Source organism: Delphinus delphis, chromosome 1, assembly GCF_949987515.2.
Source record: "Delphinus delphis chromosome 1, mDelDel1.2, whole genome shotgun sequence".
Classification (NCBI taxonomy): Eukaryota; Metazoa; Chordata; class Mammalia; order Artiodactyla; family Delphinidae; genus Delphinus; species Delphinus delphis.
Window position 1 is genome coordinate 145,045,009 of NC_082683.1, and position 22,918 is coordinate 145,067,926.

The 22,918-nt window shown below is 37.5% G+C and overlaps 1 protein-coding gene across 4 annotated transcripts in view; it reads left to right on the forward strand.

The window, feature by feature from the left end:
• LPGAT1 (lysophosphatidylglycerol acyltransferase 1) overlaps window positions 1-22,918 on the forward strand; it is a 125,280-nt gene that overhangs the window by 52,134 nt on the left and 50,228 nt on the right. For all 4 annotated transcript variants that reach the window (XR_009516640.2, XM_059995117.1, XM_059995108.2 and 1 more), the window contains one exon: window positions 662-926. Coding sequence is in view for 3 of the 4 variants with exons in the window: in XM_059995095.2 (XP_059851078.1) it covers window positions 662-926 (265 nt within the window). In the remaining variant the exon portion in view is untranslated. The remainder of the gene's footprint in view (window positions 1-661; window positions 927-22,918) is intronic.

A 22,918-nucleotide genomic window follows, 5' to 3' on the forward strand; every position in this document is an offset into this window, starting at 1 on the left:
TCCTTAATCCTTTTTTCCTTATTATCGCCCACTTTCTTCCTCTCACCCTTTTGCCTCCTTTTCTGCCGCCCCCCTTTTTTTCTGTTAAAAAAAAAAAAAAAAAGGAACACAAGACCCGATTTGCCGCAAATGAACAATTTTAACTTAACTCTTTTTGCTAACGCGAGAGACCTTTTAAAGGAATGAATCAGTGCAGGAAGGGTCGTGGTGAGGGTACCGAGGTCGCAGTGTCTGGGAGATTTGATCTAGAGGTCCCCGTTTTAGTCTTCTTTTCACTCGTATCGTCAGTTTGGAGATAACTGAGCGTGTGTGAAGCAAGTGGGTCTATTTTTCTTCGTTAAAGTCCAACAGAAGACTGCAGTCAGACGCGGTGCGGGCCGGCCACAGATTAGTTGGTGGGAATAGTGTTATCATTTGCTAAATATATTATGACATAGCTGTGCCTCCGTGAACAGCTCCCTTGACCTTGTGCGGCTCCTCCTCCCTTGCTCTCTGTCCCCCTCTGGAATTTCCCGGACAGATCGCCGAGGTAATACACTAGGAAAGCTTAGACCCTCGATTTTTTCATTTATTTTTGTGCTGGAGGTGATTTCTCTGTTGGTGACTATCTAGATGTGTTTAATCCATTTTCCTATTTAAATGAATTTTCTTTTCATCTCAGAAAGACAGGACAGTCTCCAATGTGAGAATGGCTGTGACTTTGGAAGAAGCTCCGTGGCTGGGCTGGATCTTGGTGAAAGCCCTGATGAGATTTGCCTTCATGGTCGCCAACAACCTGGTTGCTATTTCCTCCTACATCTGCTATGTAATTGTGCTTCAGCCCCTTCGACTGCTGGACAGTAAGCGGTTCTGGTATATTGAAGGAATCATGTACAAATGGCTTTTAGGAATGGTGGCTTCTTGGGGATGGTATGCTGGATATACAGGTAAGAGTGAGAGCACTTTTTTAATGCATATTAAAAATTTTGTAATGTTATGCTTAAGTCAGGAGCCATGATTTAAAAAAATATATATATATATATTACACTTTGGGTGGAAGATGCTTTGACTATTGAAAAAATAAATAGAAAACAATTCTATTGAGTTGTTTTTTTCCAGAATCCTAATTTAGGAAGAATGATATTTTCAGAAGTATAATTTCGTAATTATATATTGATAAATTCCTTAAATAATGTTTTAAAATGATTGACGTCTATTAAAACCAGTATGTGAAAGCTCTCCTAGAGGAGTAGGAGTGAGTTTTATAGGGCTTCAGGGCTTGGAAAATGAAGAGGTGAGATGTTTAGCCCATAATCATTAGGCATTAAGAAAAAGTACTGAGCCCCATTTGTGCTAAGATAGTTTAATAAGTTTTTTCACAGTGTGTCATACTGTGTTCACATTTGAAGCCAAGCAAAAAATGGCTTTCTTTTCTGTTATGTGTTTCTTTTGTTTACTAGAATCTATGTTTTATCTCATAATCCTATATTAGAATATTAAGTATAAGAAATTAAGTTTTATCCCTGTTAAGCTAATTTATCTTCTAAGTGTCTTTTAGTAGATTTTTATTAATTCTATTCTGAAGCGAACTTTTAAAGAACCGAATAAGTAGTGTTTATTTTCTGTTTATAAGCCTTATGTGCTTTGAGAACTTATGCCCCTGCTGTGAAAATTCTGTATTGTTTATTATATTTATTTGACTTTTTTCCTCTAAGAATTAGGATAAAGAAAAAGGCACTGAGGTTTCTGGCATTTGTCTTAGACATTGAGACTTTATCATAGAATTCTATAGCTGATAAGCTCCTTAGAGATAGTGCTGCAGGTGCTGTAGGTCGTATCTTGGAAGAGTGAGGAGGGTACTCTGAGGGTGGAACTGCACTGCAGTTCCCCATTGAAAATTTTCTGTCTCCCTCTTTCCTGCCCAGGCTACATCTCTAGATTTTATCCACACATGTGAGGGCACTGACAGCACACAGCTTTTATGGAGTCTGACAGTCTCTTGCTAGATCAGAGTGCTCTTAGTTGCCCCAGATGAAGCCTTTTCTCCTTCTGTCAATGCCATTTATTATTCTGCAAGACCTGAAGCCTGGGGAATAGTGTAGGCATTGCTTCTTTGTTATGTGTCTTGTTGAGATCCCAGTGCTCTTTAGATACAGTAGGTGAACTTTGAGTCCTTTTTTTGGGACCTGGTGTAGCAGTAGTAGTGGAAGAGAAAAAAAATTAAGTTTTCATCTATGGTGTTGAATTCTTACCTGAGCTGCACTGCTGTCATAGAATTGCTTTGCTCTGTATAGTCTGAGCTTTCCCCAGTATGCTATGCGGTATGAGTGGCTTTGTTCTTTGCACAGTATACTTAAGTTTGCTTGTTTTAAATGAGCTCATAGTATTTTTAGATACAAGTTCTAGAAGTTCACTCTACTTAAAAATAATGAAATTACTGAAACACTTGTGGCTGTGTGTGTGTTTGTGGAATATTTGCGTATAAGTATTAGCATGATGAGAAGCTTGAAAAAAATAATTTGGCACTTGCCTTGAGATTGTAAGGAGTGCAGTGGTGCTGGTTGAAGTTAAAGTTAGTTATCCTATGGCCGCAGCAAGGCTGCAGTGTATTTTTAAGCATATTTTCTTGGGGAGTCTCTTCCTTGCTGCCTATAGAACTACGCATTTTCTTTTGCCACCTGCTTGGAAGGTGGTCTTGGCATGATCTGCATATTATAGTCTCTCTGAAGCATCTGCTCTTCTTCAAGCTACTGCTTTTTGACCATTTGATCAGTTGGTCTCATTTAAATATAGGATATTTTAGTATGTACATTTTAAATGGTCTTTCTATAAGCAGAATACTTCTAGAGGGTCTGGTCATAACAGAGCACAGTCAAAAGGTCAAACAGATGTAGGAATGACTTTTGTTGAAAGCCACGACTGGGTCTAAAGAAGCAAACATAAGCAAGGGTTGGTGAGCAGATGTTCCCAGAAGGGTCTAGGAAGTTGTATTAGGCTTTGTATAGATTATGTGTTTTATTTCTTACCTTTGTATCAAGAGGAGGGTGGGCCTAAGTTGTTTTTTTTCCCCTTTCCCTGTGCTTAAGTTTCACAGATGAAAAATTGAACGTTGCCAAAGGAATCCTGCTCAGCAGATCTAGTGTGTTCACGTTCTAGAATAAAAATTGCCAAACTTTGTTGAAAAGCCACTTCTGAGGAAACCTTAAATGTTAGTTAACTAAATATTAATTAGGAAGCTGAAAATTGAATATCGGTATAGAATATATTTTCAAATTGTGTCATTTTGTCTAAGGTAAGTCAATTACTCAGCTTTGCTGCTGAGGACTTAAGTTGATTATCTAATCTACACTGCCCCAAATGGTAGCTGCCAGCCATATATGGCTATTTAAATTTAAATTAATTAAAATGAAATAAATTTAAAACTCAGTTTCTCAGCCACACCAGTCACATTCCAAGTGCTCGGTACTAGGTGGCTAGTGGCTACTGTATTGGACAGTGAGATAATAGAACACTTCCATCATCACAGAAAGTTGTACTGGATGGAGCTGATAAATAATAGGTATGACATTCTCCTTTTTCTTAGAAAAAAAATGCATTTTATCTTTATAAAAGAATATTTTTCTCAACATAGTTCTAAACAGATTTCTTTTGGGGAGGACAGGAAGATTTATTAAAGTTTTATAAAATTGTCCTTTAATTTGAGGCAAATGTCACAAAAAATAAGTCCTTTAAACTCAGACATGCTTCTTGGATGGGGAATGGTGAGGCTAGTAAGCCCAAGAACTTGACTGAACGTTCTTATACTTACTCTGCGTTCTCAGAGCTGGAGTACTGTCTGTGGACACAGAGGAGGGAAAGGGATTTTCTGGTCTTTCTGCGTGTTTCTGACTTTACATCTGTTCAGGGGAATACATTTCTTGAAATAACTGAGAATGTTGGGGTTTCTTCATCTCTAATATGCAGCTAGGTAGTGATGATTGTTGTTATCATATTTCCTTTAGTGGGAAGTGCTGTATAAGCATCTTATGTTGAGGAAAAGTTGCATACTGCCTTGCTCTCTTATTTCAAGAGCAAACCAAAAAAACCTATTACCTTAATTAATGATTCACTTCTACATGCTTCATTCAGATCTGGGATAAATCAGTACACTCCCCTGCCCTCAATTTAAGTGAAGATTGGCAAATATCAGTGAGAGATTTTGTTAAAATAAGATGTTTATTTTGATTTTCATTCACTTATTTTAATAAATTCATTGTTCCCCATCCAAACACATTTAATTAAAGTCTCTTACACAAAATAATTTTAAAATATTCAATGTAAGTGGAAGCTCCAGAATTTCTTGTGTAGAATGACGAGAGTCTTTTGGGCCACAGTCTGGCTGGAAGAGAGCTGGGGTGCCAGGGGACTTGCCACCAAGCCCCCTGTTTTTGCTTAGCAATAGCTGTTTCCCTTAGATCGGGTATTTACTTTAGAGAAAGCTGATGGAGATTAGGTTTAGCTTCCTCCCACTCCCCAAGTGACAGCTGTCATGGCTCTGTGTTAGTCTTTGGGGGTTATTTGATTATTTGATAGTGTTTTATTTTTTTTGCTGGGACATTCGTTGTGTGAGAAGAATAAATTATTAGGAATTATATCTGACTTTGACATTTTAGAGAGAGTTTTAAAATATATCTTCTAGAGCAGTATTTTTCCACCTTTGAGTCATAAACCAATTTAATGTGTCAAGATGAACATTTTAAAAAAGTGAAATAGAAAATAATTAAATAGAAAATATCAGAAGTGTATGTGTCTGTACTGGGTAGTGCTACAGAATACATTTTTTACTATGAGCCTGTCAACATTTGAAAGGCATTGTTCTCGTGGAAAGAGCACTGAAATTTAGGAGAATTCTGGGCATCAGCTGTCTTGATCTAGCCTTAACTTTAGCATCTCTTCTTAACTAGTAGGAGGGAGATCCTTACCTGCTCCGTGCCCACCGGGCTGTGAGCTCTCTATAGACAGAGATGTGGTCTTCTTTACAACCCTAGAGCCCGGTTCATTGCCTGGTACTCACAGGGTACTCTGTAAGTGTCTAAATATTTCTTCTTTCATTCTTGGTCCCAGCTGAGCTGCCTTAGCTGCCTGCCTTCCTGATCTTGATAACAGACCTTTCAGGAAGGTAGGCAGCTAAGGCAGCTCAGTCTGTAATCAAGATCATTGCAATCCACAGAATATAAACCCTGAACTGGATCATGTTTTTCACACACGTGCGCGCACACACACAAATGCCTACAATACCACATTTGTTAATTTAACACACCTTAATTGAGCTTATATTATGTGTGGGAACAGGTGCCCTGGAGGTGTTGAGATGCATAAAGACATAATCACTGACTTTAAGGAGTTCACAGTAGCCTTGGTGGGGAAGACAGTGCCAACAACAGTGAACACATCCTGATAAAATGCTCTAATGGAGATGTACCATGGGATGAAAGAGGAAGGGCTCCTGATCTCGCCCCAGGGGTAGGTGGTAGCAGAGAGGGAGTAGGGCATTTAGGAAAGGAGCAGCTTTACCATTCTTTTTTTTTTTTTCCATTAGGGAAATATTTCTCTGTGGGGCTAATTCTATCATCAGCAATTATAATAGATTTAAAAGATTTGAATAATACATCAGTTTGAAATTTATATCTTTGTGATGATAATATTAGCTAACATTTATTGCAGTATAAGCCAAGCAGTGTGCTAAGCGTTTCAGTCATTTAATGCTCACAACAGTCTTATCAGGTTGATACTATTATTATCCCCCCTTTTATTATTGATGTTGAAATTGAAACAGATTTCACAATTACTTCCTCTTATGCATTAACTGAGTTGATGCTGCCACAAGTGTATTTTTGTATTTATAGAGCCGTTATTGACCTTTATATAATATTCCTAGAATGTTTCTTAATTTTTACTACCCATATTTTTGTTTCTGAGGCATGAAATCTCTTTCTGAAGCTACAGATCTTTAACACCTGAAAGCAATATTATAGCTGTGGCTTTCTGCAAGAGGTTTAAAAAGAAATTGTTGCTTCAACAGAATAATTTGTAGTATACTATAAATTTCATAAAATGCCACTTCCTTAAGATTCAGAGAACAACTCAAATTTTAGTATTTGAGTGCTTGACAGTAGATTGTCATAGAATAAGGAGTTACTGCATGCTTTTAGATTGACAGCTTATCTTGACATAAATCCAGGTGAGGAGTTTTCAGTAGTGTTTTGATTTTTATATGGAAAAAATTTTATATACCATTATACCATTTATATACCATTACCATTTTTATATGGAAAATTTTTTATATACCATTAAAGATAAATATTACTAAATTCTTTAAACTCAGAAATTTGATATCTAGTCTTATTTCAAAAACTGTATATAATTGAGTAATTTGTTATAGTTTTTAAAAATATATAAGGCATATTCATTCATGTACACATACCGTATACATGCACTATTACAGAAGCACATGAAACGTTATTTGCAGTTTTTGTTTATAGGTAAGACTTCAGATTCTGGAGTCAGAAAGAGCTGGGTCAAATAATTCTTACTTTCTTTTTTTTTACATTTGCCGTGTATATCTTTGCCCATCCTTTTGTTTTCAAACTATTTAAATTATTTTGATTTAGATAGATCTCTAAATCAGCATGGAGATAGGTTTTGCTTTATGAGTCAGTTTGTCATTGTATTTTGTGTTTTCTGTTTTTAATTATATAAATGTTAAGTCTTTCACTGTGTAGTCTTTCTTTGCTTTTTTGTTCTTTTGATATTTAGAATGGTTTGTATTTTTGTCTTATTAGTTACTTTATAAGATATTTTAGTTCTCTATTCATAGTAACTATTAGCTGTTTTCTATGAAGAAAGGTAAAATTCTTTTAAAATACTCTCTTCTCGGGGCTTCCCTGGTGGCGCAGCGGTTGAGAGTCCGCCTGCCGATGCAGGGGACGCGGGTTCGTGCCCCGGTCTGGGAAGATCCCACATGCCGCGGAGCGGCTGGGCCCGTGAGCCATGGCCGCTGAGCCTGCGCGTCCGGAGCCTGTGCTCCGCAACGGGAGAGGCCACAACAGTGAGAGGCCCGCGTACCACAAATAAAAAAAAAAAAAGAAAAAAAAATAAAAAAATAAAAATAAAATACTCTCTTCTCTCTTCCCCTTTCTCTTCTGCATCACCCAGTTTCAGTCAATAGTGAATAGTATGTATTCACAATTGTATTTACATTTGCACTATTATGTGTGCTTTTACTTCTACTGCTTGATTTGTGAGCTTTAAGGCTATCTATTGACTCCCAGCTGTTACATCAAGGTAAGCAGTAAGTTTATTATACTTCCTGCTCCCTTTCTCCCTTCACCCAATTTTTGTTATTTGAATTTATACATTGTTATAGCCTATAATGTTTGTGTTCTACTTTATCACCTTTATCTCTTTCTGTTTTAGTCTTAATCTTTCAGTTAAATATATATAATGCTCACCCAAGCACTTTTGCAGAAGTTTTTCCCAGTTATCCTGCGGCTGGTAAAGTTTATCCTCTGGTAGTTTCTCAATAACGAGTCATGAAAATAATATGGCAATATTATTCTTACAGCATTTTCAGAACTTCTTTTTGTTGCTTTACACTTAGGATGGCTTAGCAGGTATAAAATCCTTGGCTCACTCTTTCTTTCCTTGAGTATCTTACAGGTGTTGTGCAGATGTATTCTGGCATTAAATGTTGCTGTAGAGATGTGTGAAGCCAACTTGAATTTTTTCCCGTGATTAATGATTTGATCTTTTTGCCTATTGGCCCCAAAAGGTTCTCTCTTTGTCTCTAATATTTAGTAATTTTACTAGGATATGGTGGTGCAGGATATACTGGCACAGGTGTGCCTTTTAATATGTAGATTCAAATCTATTTTTATTTCAGGAAAGTTTTCTTTAATTATAACTTTAAATATTTATTTTGTTTGATCATTTTGGTTTTCTTTCTTGGTGACCCTCATTATATGTCTGTTGGATCTCCCTTTGTATATCTTTTTTGTTTATTATTTTCTCTTTAATCCTTTTAAACACTTTTTCATTTGTTTGTTTCTGTCTTTAATGTCTCTTACTGTGTCTTCTGCAATGTCTCTTTGTTCTGCTTTCAGTTTCTTCTTCATTTCTGTGATGCTTTTGTTTTTTCTTCTGTTTCTTCCTTGAGTTCTGCCAATTCATGCTTCCTTTGTTCCTGTTGTCTAGACAGTTCTTCCTTGAGTTCTTATTTTATTTATGCTTTGTGAGCTTCTTCATAGTGGGGTGGCTTCACTGATTTTCTTAAATTCATGCAAGAATATTCAGTTATAGTTTTTATCTTCTCCATTGTAATGTTTTTCTAGCAGTATTGTTTGGCAGCTGGTACATTATGCTGCTTGTTTCTACCATTTTTCTTATAGTATCTCCAAGTCAGTGCTGTGCCAGTTACATTTCTATTCCCTGTGATTTAGTGAATTGGATTTTCCTCAGTTATTTGTAGGAGGTGTGGGTGGGGCCAAGGTATATTTCCAGATTTCTGCCTCAGAGATAGTTTTTTTTTACATATGGCGCCTGGGTGTGTTCTCTGTGTTGCCACAAGTCCTCTGCCTCTCCAAACCAGACTGAGTCTAGGAGGCTTTTTGCCACCAATTCTGGACTTCCCACTCCTTCCTTTGCAGCTGTGACTGGAGGGACACAGCCACAGCATGCCAGTGTAAATCCCTCTCCTTAAGAATGTGTGGTTTTGCTCTTGCTTTCTGAGATCTGCCATTATTGGGCCCTCCTCATCACATGCCACATGTTCTGTCTCTGCTCTCCACTCCCAATATAGATTCTGTCTGATATCAGCTTTGTTTGATCTCAGTCAGATCTCATGTATTTTGGAGTTTTTATATTTTTCTTTTTCTCCTAGGTTTGCTGGAAAAGTTTTGTGAGGTTTTCTTTTCCTCTTTCTCCTTGTTGCTATGTATATTTTCCAGGAAGATTCACGTCTATAACTCTACTGTGTTCATGCCAGAAAGTGCAACATAAGACTTTTATTCAACTATGTAATTATAATTCAGTCAACTCTGTCTCCATTCTAATGCATTACTAGTTGATTATTATAAAATGGAGACCAACTTTATTACATAATTAATTTTCTTTAAGGTCTGTCCAAAAGCAAGAAATAGCCTCCCCAAGGTTTTTTTCCTCCTAAACTGTTTTGGGTTTTGGTTCTCAAACTGTTTTGATTCTTGGAATACTTATCACTGGAGTATAGTTAAGATATCCACTCTGTTTCCACTTGGCTACAGTCAGAAAATGTCACCAAAATGAATGGAGGAAGTGAGTTACCTTTCATACTTGAGTAAGGAATATGAATGAAATGTAACATTACTACTGCTCTCTAGGGTCTGGTCTATAGACCACCTTGAAAACTTTAAGGATGACTAGTGCCCCCAAACTTTGAAAATATATTTATAGTATATTATAATGATTAAACATATTAAGCATATATATTAGTAAAATAAAAAGTGTATTATCTCTATTAAATATAGTATATTTATAGTTTATCCGTTACAAACTAGTTTCAAGAGTTTCTTTTCAGAGTTTGCAAACTAGTGGCCATATTCAGCAGCTGATGGGCTTTATTTGACCTTCGCAGTATTTCAACTTTTCTTTTAATTAGTTGCCAACATTTCAAAATTAGGGGGATTTCCCAAAACGTGAAAGATAAAACCAAGATTTCCAGCTCTTGAGAAATTAGAAATCTGGCTGTGTGGGGCTCTCACATCTGGCAGCAGTTTGCTGGAGCTGGGTGATGACCGCCTCCTTTAGATGGGCCTGTGCTCTCCACTTCACCCAAGAGCCCACGCCTTCCTTGTTTTACTCTGGACCTGCTTTGCTCGTTTACATTACCTGCCTGGACCCCAGAGGCTCAGATGATGTTCATTTAAAAATACTCAAGTAACAATTACTAGGCTATTTCTGCTGGGCATATGATAGTTTTGCATTTATATGCCTTAATAGTGCCTATATACTAATGAGTTCTACCATTTAAACTGAAAGCTTGTTAGTGACCTCAGCTGCTGATTTCATGTAGCAGAGGCATGCCATGAAAACTGAAAAATAAAGTTCCGTTAGTAAGAACTGTGGTCACGGGTTTTTCAAGTTTCATGTACCGTATTACTAGCCCAGTGAAATGTTTCCTGTTATTTGTGCACTCGTTAATTAGCAGAATGTCTCAATTCTTCTTTTGAATATAGTCATATAAAAATCTAGATTATTAAAAATTGGTTATTCTCTTTGCTTTTCATGTTTTGAATATGAAAAACAAAGCAAGTCTAGTTGATTTCTGTTTCTTTAAATTATAGTGCAGATAATTTTAAAATAGTGTTGTAAAAAACATGCATAAATTTTAGTTATGAGGTTATACTTTTTCTTAAGGTTTGGTAGATCTGATCAAGTTTTGATAGTAAAACACTTTTCCCCAAACTTTTTTCTTTCTTTTTTTTTGTGGTACACGAGCCTCTCACTGTTGTGGCCTCTCCCATTGCGGAGCACAGGCTCCGGACGCGCAGGCTCAGCGGCCATGGCTCATGGGCCTAGCCGCTCTGCGGCATGTGGGATCTTTCCAGGACCGGGGCACGAACCCGTGTCCCCTGCATCGGCAGGCGGACTCTCAACCACTGCGCCACCAGGGAAGCCCCAAACTTTTTTATTACTCATTAAACTTTAAGAAACCATTATGAATCAGGTATATAAACACATTTTGCATATGTTATTAACTTGGAGTTTACATTATTTGACACTTTAAGGGATAAAACATCTGTAAATTTAAACACATCAAGATGTTTTTGAATCATCAAAAGACTAAACTATGAACAATATAACTTTACTATATATGTTAAAAATTTATATATACATATATAAATTGAGATAGAATTCACGTACCATAAATTTCACTATATTTAACAAATAAATGGTTTTTATTATAGTCACAATATTGTACAACCATCAGCGCTGACTAATTCTAGAACATGTCATTACCCCAAAAGAAGCCCCAAACCCTTTAGCAGTCACTCCCCATTTCCTCCTCCGTTCAACCCCTGGCAACCTCTAATCTCTACTTTGTATGGATTTCCCTGTTCTGGACATTCATATAAATGGAATTGTACAATATGTAGCCTTATATGTTTGGCTTCTTTCACATAGCATAGTGTTTTCAAGGTTCATCCATATTGTAACATGTGTCAGTACTTTATTCCTTTGTATGTCTGAATAATATTCCATTGTATGGATAGACCACATTTTGTTTATACATTCATCAGTTGATGAACATCTGGGTTGTTTCCACATTTTGACTATTGTGAATAATGCTTCCATGAACATTCGTATACAAATTTGGGGGTGAACATATGTTTTCAAATCTCTTGGACCTAGGAGTCCAATTGCTGGGTCATATGATAATTCTATGTTTAACTTTTTGAGGAACTGCCAAACTATTTTCCATACCAGCTGTCCCATTGTACATTCCTACCAACAGTGTAGAAGAGTTCCAATTTCTCCATATCCTCACTAATAGTTATTATTTTCTGGGTTTTTGTTTTTGTTGTTTTAATTTGGCCATCGTAGTGGATGTGAAGTGATAGCTCATTGTGGTTTAGATTTGCATTTCCCTAATGACTAATGATGTTGAGCATCTTTTCATGTGCTTATATATGTCTTTAGAGAAATGTCTATTCAAATCCTTTGCCCATTTTTAAATTGGATTATTTGTCTTTTTAGTATTGAGTTATAGGATTTTTTTCTGTATTTTATATACTATACCCTATCTATTTTTTCACTGGTTGCTTGTGCTTTTCGTGTCATCTAAGGAACCACTGCCTAATCCAAGGTCACGAAGATTTACACCTATGTTTTCTTTTAAGAGTTTAGGTTTTATGTTTAGATCTTTGATCCATTCTGAGTTAATTTTTCTATATGGTGTAAGGTAGGGGTCCAAACTTCATTCTTTTGCATGTGGAGGATATCCAGTTGTTCTAGCATTGTTTGTTGAAAAGACTGTTCTTTCCATATTGAATGATCTCGGCACCCTTGTTGAATATCAGTTGGCCATATGGGTTTATTTCTGGCCTCTCAATTCTGTTCCATTGATCTATATGTCTGTCCTTATGCCAGTACCACGCTTTCTTTATTACTGTAGTTTTGTACTAAGTTTTAATGTTAAGTATATTTTGTTGTATTTTAATCTTTAAAAATTCATGATCCTTTTTGATACATATAATGACTTCAATAATGAGGCTAGTTCACTAATCAGAACTAGTTTAAAGCTGTTTTGGATTTAAAAGTGTTTACTGAAAACCGTGTTTTTCAAGAATTAACATTCATAATTGGGTTAAATCACCCCTTTTTACCTCTGTGTTGAGGAAATGCTTACTAGCTATGTATTTCTCTAGGAGTTGTCTTAGAAATAGTGTGATTAGGAATAACGATATTTCTTTCCTGTTGCTTTGTCAAGAAAACAGGACCTTAGTTGTAGAAGTATCTTGTGCGATTGATCAATCAAATGCTTATTGACTGCCTACTGCCAGTTAGCAAAGTTATTGATTTGTATAAACTGTGTTAGAGAGTGTGATTTAGATTAATTTCTACCAAAAGGATTTTTGGCATAATTTCTACTTTGATGGATGGCTTTGGGAGTAGTTGAGTTTGCTATGAACTATGTGTTCAAAATGCTCCTGCGAAAAGTTTTCTGAAAAATGGAGCTCAATATACAGATTTCCCGCTCATGTGATGGTTCCATTTTCTAAAGTTAATTTAATTTTAAAGTTAATTGAGGTCTTTGCAGAGAAGAAAATTAACTAGAAGCTAAATTTATGTTGTAGAATAAAGTATGGATTACATGGATAAGGAAAAAGGATGTCATTTTGAATGAGTCACAGGCTGTTTTTTATGGGTGGGATAGAATTAGTTTTTGTATATGAGAGGCTAAATTAGGCAGTCATTTTAAAGCTGAAATAATCATTTAAAGCTGTTTTAAGCCTCAAATACTTATATACAGGTGTTGTATTTTTAACAAATAATAGTTATTGCTAAATAAGTATGATATTGGAGACAGCACGACATATTAGAAAAAAACATTGACCTACAAAAATTTTTTTTTAATTTATTTATTTTTGGTTGCGTTGGGTCTTTGTTGCTGTGTGCAGGCTTTCTCTAGTAGCCTTGAGCGGGGGCTACTCTTCTTGTGGTGCGCGGGCTTCTAATTTCGGTGGCTTCTCTTGTTTCAGGGCATGGGCTCTAGAGCGCAGGCTCAGTAGTTGTGGCGCACGGGCTTAGTTGCTCCACGGCATGTGGGATCTTCCCGGACCAGGGCTCGAACCTGCATCCCCTGCACTGGCAGGCGAATTTTTAATCACTTCGCTACCTGGGAAGTCCCAAAACATTTACTTATGAGTTAGTATGAGTTTGAGTCCTGCTACCACCCATTGTTAGTTGTATAACTAGTTATAGTTACTAGTTACTTAACTTACTGAACTAGTTACTTAACTTCTCTGAGCCTCAGTTTCACCATCTTTAAAAATGGAGATTATAATATTTATCTCTTGTGAAGCTTAAATGTAAAGTGAATAGCATGATGTTTCTATAAATAATAATAATATTATTATTACCGTTATTATTATCATTATATTAATGCCTAGGAAAACAATTATATTAACCTTTGGGGGAAAGGTATGTCTAAATGAATAAAAGCTAAATTTATGGAATAGTTTTAGAAATACATTTGAGGATATTCACACTTAGCTAATAGTATATCTCAATATAGTTCTTGTGCTGTAATCAATAAATAAAAATAATTTATTATTAGTAATTTAAGCCATAGTCTAAAATATTAACTAAATTTTATGTTTGTAAATTATGAAATGCTTCAAAGCAATTTGTGTTTAACTACATTCTAATTCATTCAGTCACCTATTCTAATACCAAATATTTGAGTGCCTTCTCCATCAAGCACCATGCTGGTGGTGGAAATAAAACTGACAAATAAAACAGGACAGCTCCTGTTGACTTTTTCATGTGGGAGACAGAAGGAGTCACATGATAACCGTGTAATCACAAGTGTGAAAACAACAAGTATAGAGGCTATAAGAATAAGTAACAGAGAGCTTGTTCTGGAGGTGATGGTGTCAGGGAGGAATGGCCTCCTTGAGAAAGTGATATTGAGACTCAGACTTCAAGTATGAGTGGACCAGGTGATGCTGGGGGAGGGGCCACATATACAGAGGATGAAAAGAGTTTGTCATGTTTGAGGAACAAAGGGAAGGCCAGGTTGGCTGCAGCATGGAGTGAATGAAGAGCAGAGTAGTAGGGGTGGTGGTGTTGGTGGGGGTGAGCCGATGAGGCCAAGTCCACTGAGGCCTTGTAGTGCTTACTGAGGATTTTGAAATTTATCCTAAGAGGAAACAATGCAAGGATTTTAAGCAAGGGAATGATGAACCCAGGTTCGTATCTGAAATTTGTAACTGTAACGATGAAATCAGATTCATATCTGTAATTCTGCCTGTTTTGTGGAAATGGACTAGAGAGAAGTGAGAGTGTGCAGGCGATACCCTCTGGAAGAGTCTCAGCTTCCCCAGGTGAGGAGATAGTTGCTTGGCCCAAGGGTGACGGCAGTGGAGATGGAAAGGAGTGAACTAATTGGAGAGTTTTATAGGAGGAAATCTGTCAAGACTTGCTGAGGGATTGAACATAAAGGATGGAATACATGCGCGGGTGACGGGGGTGACCATGAGGTTTCTGGTGTGAGATGCTGGGTGGATAAGGAAGCCCACAGAAGGAGCAGTGTCGAGAGGAAGGATGAAAATTGAGCACAGGCTGAGTGAGAAGCATCTAAGTGTAGCTCTGAAGTAAACATGGATATGCAGTCTAGAACTCAGAAGAGAAACCTGAGCTAGAAAGATAAATTGGGAAATTACCGATGGTATTTAAAGCCATGGAGATGGGTCGGTTCACCTAGGGAGATTGTAAGTACTGAATGATTAGAGGCCCAGGGTCAGACTCTGAGGGCATGCCAACATTTGGAGGTTGGGGAGAGGAGGATGGTAGAGCCTGGGAAGGAGCAGCTAGAGAAGTAGAATGAATGCCTGCCCTACAAGTGTGTGTCAGAGTCAGCAGTGTTCCAGGGCTGGGGCTCTCCATGAGAGCTGCTGAGAATTTACCTTTTGTAAGATGAGAGCTGGTTTAGCCTTTCATTGATTTGGCAAGGACAGCTTCGTTGAGGTGGTAGAAGTGGAAACTAGCTTGGAGTGGGTTGGAGATGAATGCGACTGGAGGAGCTAAAATGGAAACATGAACGTATGACTTTCCAGAAGCGTGGCTCTGAAGGAATAGAGAGTGATAGTTGCAGGAGAGAAATTGGGTCAAGGGAAGGCTTTAAAAATTTTTTTTAAGATTTAAAAGTTTAGCTTTCAATCCACTTAGAGTTGTACCTGATGAAACCAGGGTCATTTACTTACATGCCTCAGGTATTTAGGAATCTATTCTAAGACTGAATGAGAGAAAGCTAATCAGGGCTCCATGATACAATGAAACATGGAAAGCACTTAGATGCTGGCTCTGGTGACAGAGGCAGGCAGCAAGGCAGGGCCTCCATAATTTGATCCTGTTCTCAACTCTTATTCAGTAAGGCTGCTTTCCCTTGGCCCCTCTGCATTTTCTCATTCATATTCTTCCTGTCCCTAAAATCTGTTCTTCAGTTTCTTTGAAAATTTATCTCCTTGTCTAAGCCTATGATGTCCTTGCCCGCTACTCCAGTTTCTACTGTTTCCTTCTTTCTGAACCTCTTTGGCATCTACTCTGTAACTGTGGTTATGAACCTTTGGGCTGAGAGTTTCGGCAGTGCTTCAGAGTTCTCTCAGGGGGTCAAGAATCCATACACATCTTAAGTAACATCTGTGGTTGTATAAATAATGGGTCTTATAAATACATGTTAATACTTTTCAAATATATGTAGCTGCTGTTCTGATTAATAAGAAATCCCTTAAAAGCATTACAGACTTTACAGTTGCTTTTTGTTACAGATCTTTTCACTCATTGCTTTAAAAAACTACTAGCATAGATCTCTGCCACATTTTTTTTTAATTTAAATTAATTTCAGATTGCTGTACCACTCACTTTGAGAAACAGTCTATTAATGATGGAGGGGGTAAATGTTACAAGATATAAAGCCAACTATTTATTAGGCTACTAATCTAGGACAGTAAGACAAGTGTTGGTGAAATGCTCAGATTTCATGTATCATTTCTCTGTGCTCTGAGTGCCCGTATTGCCAGGCCCAGGGCTTGTCACATTTTGTGACATTAAAAAAGACTCTTCATACTTGCAACAGTTAGGACTCACTGCTCTACAACATAAAACATTCAGAATTCTGCTTCATGTTTTTCACTGTTGATTTCACCTTTGCTGTTCCTGTCTCTTTAACTCGTCAGTTGCTTCAGGGCAGGGGCTGTGGCTCGTTCTTCTTCCTTATACCTTCCTGCAGAGGTTGACAAGCTACAGCCCTTAAGCCAGATCCAGCCTACTGCCTGTTTGTTTTGCAAGTCCTCTCCAGCTCAGGAGGTTTTTTATAGATGACGGTTTGCAACTGATTTTGAGCTGATGATAGGAAACACGAACTTGGAACCCCAATTAAGTAAAATCTTACCCCTCGCAAGAAAGGATTTTATTCTACTCATTAGTAGACCAATATTGCAAAAAGTTGTATTCAGTTATTTTTATAGTTTGAATTTTGTCAATAAAAAATTTGTAGAAATGTGTTGGAAAACAAATTTGTTATGTAAATACCTATATAATATCCTCAATTTTGCTTCTTGGCCTGCATAGCCTAAAAGTTTTACCATCTGACCTTTTAGAGAAAAAGTTGACTGATCCTTGCCTGATAGTAGTAGTTCCCAAATCTGTCTGCACATCTGCATTATCAGAGGAGTTTTAACATGTACATATATGAATTTCTCTACCCTGGAGATTCTGATCAATATATTGAGATGGAGCCTGAGAACCTATATTTTTAACAGGCTATTTAATTGTTTGGGAATCACTGCCTTTTAATGCATTTGTAGGGTTGAACTCCAAGAGATAGTGAAATGAATATTGGATTAGATATCATAGGAAAGCTTGTTATTTTCTTACTTCAATATTTACTAACTATGGGACCTTATCCAAGTAACTACTTGTTCTGCAGGTTTAAAAAAAATTTCTAGTTCCTTTGTTTATAGGTGATTTTGCTTAATCTTCTACATAGTAGATCTTTTACCTTTTGGGGTTCATAAGAACCTCTTCTAGAGTCTGATGAAAGCTCTGCACCCTCCTCTCAGAAAAGTACACCTATATTAATTTCCTATGGCTGCCATTACAAGTGACTACAGAAGCACTTAAAACAACAGACCTTAATTCTGTCACATTTCTGGAGGGCTGAAGTTCAAATCAAGGTGTCAGCAGGGCTGCACTCCCTGCAGAGGCTCTAGGGGGAGATTCCTTGTCTCTTCTAGCTTCTGGTAGCTCTCAGCATTCCTGGGCTTGTGGCTGCATCACTCCAAGCTCTACCTCAGGGTCCTGTGGCCGCCTCCTCTTCTCTATGTTGTCTTCTCTGTGTGTCTCTTGTAAGGACACTTGTCACTGATTGAGGGTCCATCTGGGTAATCCAGAATTAGCTCCTCTTCTCAAGATCCTTAACTAAATCACATCTTTTACCATATAACGTAACATTCACAGGTTCCAGAGGTTTGACATGGGTATCTTGTGGAGTGGGGGTAGGGAAGCATTTTTTGGCTTACCACAGCACCTTTGCACGTGCTCACAGTTTTACGAACAGTTTCAACAGGTTTACAACTCTTTGAAGTCCATTTATGGACCCTATGGACTCCAGGTTTGAGCTCCATGCTCAGTGAGAAGAGCTTTACACCTTAGTGTATTCTAGTCTATTTACTCTCTCCTCTGTGTCATGTCTCCTATTAATACCAAACTAGAAATGATGTTTTCTTCCAGTGACTTAGATTCTTCAATTTATCATATGTTTTTTGAGTTAGTTTCTCTGGTTCCTTTAGGAACTATTTATCTCCTAATAAGATTTACTGTTAAAATAAAAGCCTTTTCCAATCCCTTTTACTTAATTCTGTTGCAAGGAGACTAACTTCTGTGTAAACTGTAGATAACTGGTAATCCTTCCAGTGAGAAGAAGAACTTACCTTGATCGAGTACCTGATGTGCCAGACCTTTTAGCAAGTGCTTACATGTGGTTCCCTATAAATATTGAAAGCAGTCCTGAGAGGGAAGTAATATCAACCCCATTAAACAAATGAGAAGAGGAAGACTTCTGGAAGTTAAGTAACTTGCTTAATGTGGGTGACAGAGCTAGCAAGGGATGGAGCTGGTCTTTGAATGAAAGTCTTCTACTCTAAAGCCCATGCTATTTTCATTATACCTTGAAAACAGCACACTTCCCTTTTAATTGAATGGTTAATAATTTCATTAGACAGGGGCTATCCATAGTTTGGTTTTAGGGTCCAACAGACTTAGATTTCAGTCAGATTTATAGCGCTTACTCACAGTATTATCTTTTACAGTATCTTCTCAGATTCTTATCTTTAAATAAAATTGATATAATGTAAAATAGATAGCTAGTGGGAAGCAGCTGCATAGCACAGGAAGATCAGCTCGGTGCTTTATGACCACCTAGAGGGGTGGGATAGGGAGGGTGGGAGGGAGGCGCAAGAGGGAGGAGATATGGGGATATATGTATACATATAGCTGACTCACTTTGTTATACAGCAGAAACTAACACCATTGTAAAGCAATTATACTCCAATAAAGATGTTAAAAAAAAATTATTCACCCACATAAAGAAAAAAATAAGATATATGGCCTGTTATGCCTTATAGTGCTGCTGTGGCAATTGAGAGAATATGAGTGAAAGTCCTTTAAAATAAGAAAGTTTTCCTAATATGTGGTACAATTAAATCGTTTCTCCTTTGATTATATTCTTAGTACTTTCTTCTTTCAGTATCCTAGGTTTCAAAGCTTAGGAATATGGCCAAGCCTCAACCCAGAGGGTATATTGGCTCCAACCATGAACTCCTTTGCTTCAGGCTTCTTGGACAGTTGGCTGGCATGAATGCTTGTATGTGCTTTCTGCTCTTTCATTTTAAGGGGCATCCCCAATTTTGTCTAGCTCAGCGCCACTTAGGATATCTACGTTCGTGGTGATTTTCTGAGCAGTTCTCTTTTTAACTTTTTAACTCCTCTCATTGCCTCTTTGCCATGGGTTTGGTTAGTGCTCTGGAACTGTGCTGTGGAAAGTCTTCCCCTTTTCTCTGTCCTCCTCCCCCAACTTGTTCGCACCCTCATTCATCTGTAGGTAAGTCTGTTACCCAAAGCTAACATCCCATCTCTCTTGCTTCACATTACTGATTACTATCTCCTTCTATTTTTGCTCTTAGTCTTCCAGGATATAAAGATACTAAAGACATTCTCACCTTAAAAAAAAAAAAAATCCCCCACTTAACAACTAGCTACTCTCCCAAATCCCTGCAGCCCTTCATCCCTTCCCTCCATCCCACATATTGTCAGTTCCTTTCCTGCTGGGTTTCTGTGGTTTGTGAGATAATGTGCAGAATTCTGGTGCTCTAGTAGCCTGGCCCAAGCCTACCTCTTAAGCTACATCTTTTGGTATTCCTTTATTCTTCCTGTTACATTGCAGGATGTCCTTTCTTTTTTTTTTTTTTTTTTTTTTTTAACATCTTTATTGGGGTATAATTGCTTTACAATGGTGTGTTAGTTTCTGCTTTATAACAAAGTGAATCAGTCATACATAAACATATGTTCCCATATGTCTTCCCTGTTGCGTCTCCCTCCCTCCCACCCTCCCCATCCCACCCCTCCAGGCTGTCACAAAGCACCGAGCCAATATCCCTGTGCCATGCGGCTGCTTCCCACTAGCTATCTACCTTACTGCGTTTGTTAGTGTGTATATGCCCATGACTCTCTCTCGCCTTGTCACAGCTCACCCTTCCCCCTCCCCATAACCTCAAGTCCGTTCTCTAAGAGGTCTGCGTCTTTATTCCTGCTTTACCCCTAGGTTCTTCATGACATTTTTTTCTTAAATTCCATATATATGTGTTAGCATACGGTATTTGTCTTTTTCTTTCTGACTTACTTCACTCTGTATGACAGACTCTAGGTCTATCCACCTCATTACAAATAGCTCAATTTCATTTCTTTTTATGGCTGAGTAATATTCCATTGTATATATGTGCCACATCTTCTTTATCCATTCATCCGATGACGGGCACTTAGGTTGTTTCCATCTCCGGGCTATTGTAAATAGAGCTGCAATGAACATTTTGGTACATGACTCTTTGAATTTTGGTTTTCTCAGGGTATATGCCCAGTAGTGGGATTGCTGGGTCATATGGTAGTTCTATTTGTAGTTTTTTAAGGAACCTCCATACTGTTCTCCATAGTGGCTGAACCAATTCACATTCCCACCAGCAGTGCAAGAGGGTTCCCTTTTCTCCACACCCTCTCCAGCATTTATTGTTTCTAGATTTTTTGATGATGGCCATTCTGACTGGTGTGAGATGATATCTCATTGTAGTTTTGATTTGCATTTCTCTAATGATTAATGATGTTGAGCATTCCTTCATGTGTTTGTTGGCAGTCTGTATATCTTCTTTGGAGAAATGTCTATTTAGGTCTTCTGCCCATTTTTGGATTGGGTTGTTTGTTTTCTTGTTATTGAGCTGCATGAGCTGCTTGTAAATTTTGGAGATTAATCCTTTGTCGGTTGCTTCATTTGCAAATATTTTCTCCCATTCTGAGGGTTGTCTTTTGGTCTTGTTTATGGTTTCCTTTGCTGTGCAAAAGCTTTGAAGTTTCATTAGGTCCCATTTGTTTATTTTTGTTTTTATTTCCATTACTCTAGGAGGTGGGTCAGAAAGGATCTTGCTTTGATTTATGTCATAGAGTGTTCTGCCTATGTTTTCCTCTAAGAGTTTGATAGTTTCTGGCCTTACATTTAGGTCTTTAATCCATTTTGAGCTTATTTTTGTGTATGGTGTTAGGGAGTGATCTAATCTCATACTTTTACATGTACCTCTCCAGTTTTCCCAGCACCACTTATTGAAGAGGCTGTCCTTTTTCCATTGTACATTACTGCCACCTTTATCAAAGATAAGGTGTCCATATGTGCATGGGTTTATCTCTGGGCTTTCTATCCTGTTCCATTGATCTATATTTCTGTTTTTGTGCCAGTACCATACCGACTTGATGACTGTAGCTTTGTAGTATAGTCTGAAGTCAGGGAGCCTGATTCCTCCAGTTCCTTCTTTCGTTCTCAAGATTGCTTTGGCTATTCGGGGTCTTTTGTGTTTCCATACAAATTGTGAAATTTTTTGTTCTAGTTCTGTGAAAAATGCCAGTGGTAGTTTGATAGGGATTGCATTGAATCTATAGATTGCTTTGGGTAGTAGAGTCATTTTCACAATGTTGATTCTTCCAATCCAAGAACATGGTATATCTCTCCATCTATTTATATCATCTTTAATTTCTTTCATCAGTGTCTTATAATTTTCTGCATACAGGTCTTTTGTCTCCTTAGGTAGGTTTATTCCTAGATATTTTATTCTTTTTGTTGCAATGGTAAATGGGAGTGTTTTCTTGATTTCACTTTCAGATTTTTCATCATTAGTATATAGGAATGCCAGAGATTTCTGTGCATTAATTTTGTATCCTGCCACTTTACCAAATTCATTGATTAGCTCTAGTAGTTTTCTGGTAGCATCTTTAGGGTTCTCTATGTATAGGATCATGTCATCTGCAAACAGTGACAGCTTTACTTCTTCTTTTCCAATTTGGATTCCTTTTATTTCCTTTACTTCTCTGATTGCTGTGGCTAAAACTTCCAAAACAATGTTGAATAATAGTGGTGAGAGTGGGCAACCTTGTCTTGTTCCTGATCTTAGTGGAAATGCTTTCAGTTTTTCACCATTGAGGATGATGTTTGCTGTGGGCTTGTCATATATGGCCTTTATTATGTTAGGAAAGTTCCCTCTATGCCTTCTTTCTGCAGGGTTTTTATCATAAATGGGTGTTGAATTTTGTCAAAAGCTTTCTCTGCATCTATTGAGATGATCATATGGTTTTTCTCCTTCAATTTGTTAATATGGTTTATCACATTGATAGATTTGCGTATATTGAAGAATCCTTGCATTCCTGGAATAAAACCCCACTTGATCATGGTGTATGATCCTTTTAATGTGCTGTTGGATTCTGTTTGCTAGTATTTTGTTGAGGATTTTTGCATCTATGTTCATCAGTGATATTGGCCTGTAGTTTTCTTTCTTTGTGACATCCTTGTCTGGTTTTGGTATCAAGGTGATGGTGGCCTCGTAGAAGGAGTTAGGGGGTGGTCCTCCCTCTGCTATATTTTGGAAGAGTTTGAGAAGGATAGGTGTTAGCTCTTCTCTAAATGTTTGATAGAATTCGCCTGTGAAGCCATCTGGTCCTGGGCTTTTCTTTGTTGGAAGATTTTTAATCACAGTTTCAATTTCAGTGCTTGTGATTGGTCTGTTCATATTTTCTATTTCTTCCTGATTCAGTCTTGGCAGGTTGTGCATTTCTAAGAATTTGTCCATTTCTTCCAGATTGTCCATTTTATTGGCATAGAGTTGCTTGTAGTAATCTCTCATGATCTCTTTTATCTCTGCAGTGTCAGTTGTTACCTCTCCTTTTTCATTTCTAATTCTATTGATTTGAGTCTTCTCCCTTTTTTTCTTGATGAGTCTGGCTAGTGGTTTATCTATTTTGTTTATCTTCTCGAAGAACCAGCTTTTAGTTTTATTGATCTTTGCTATTGTTTCCTTCATTTCTTTTTCATTTATTTCTCATCTGATCTTTA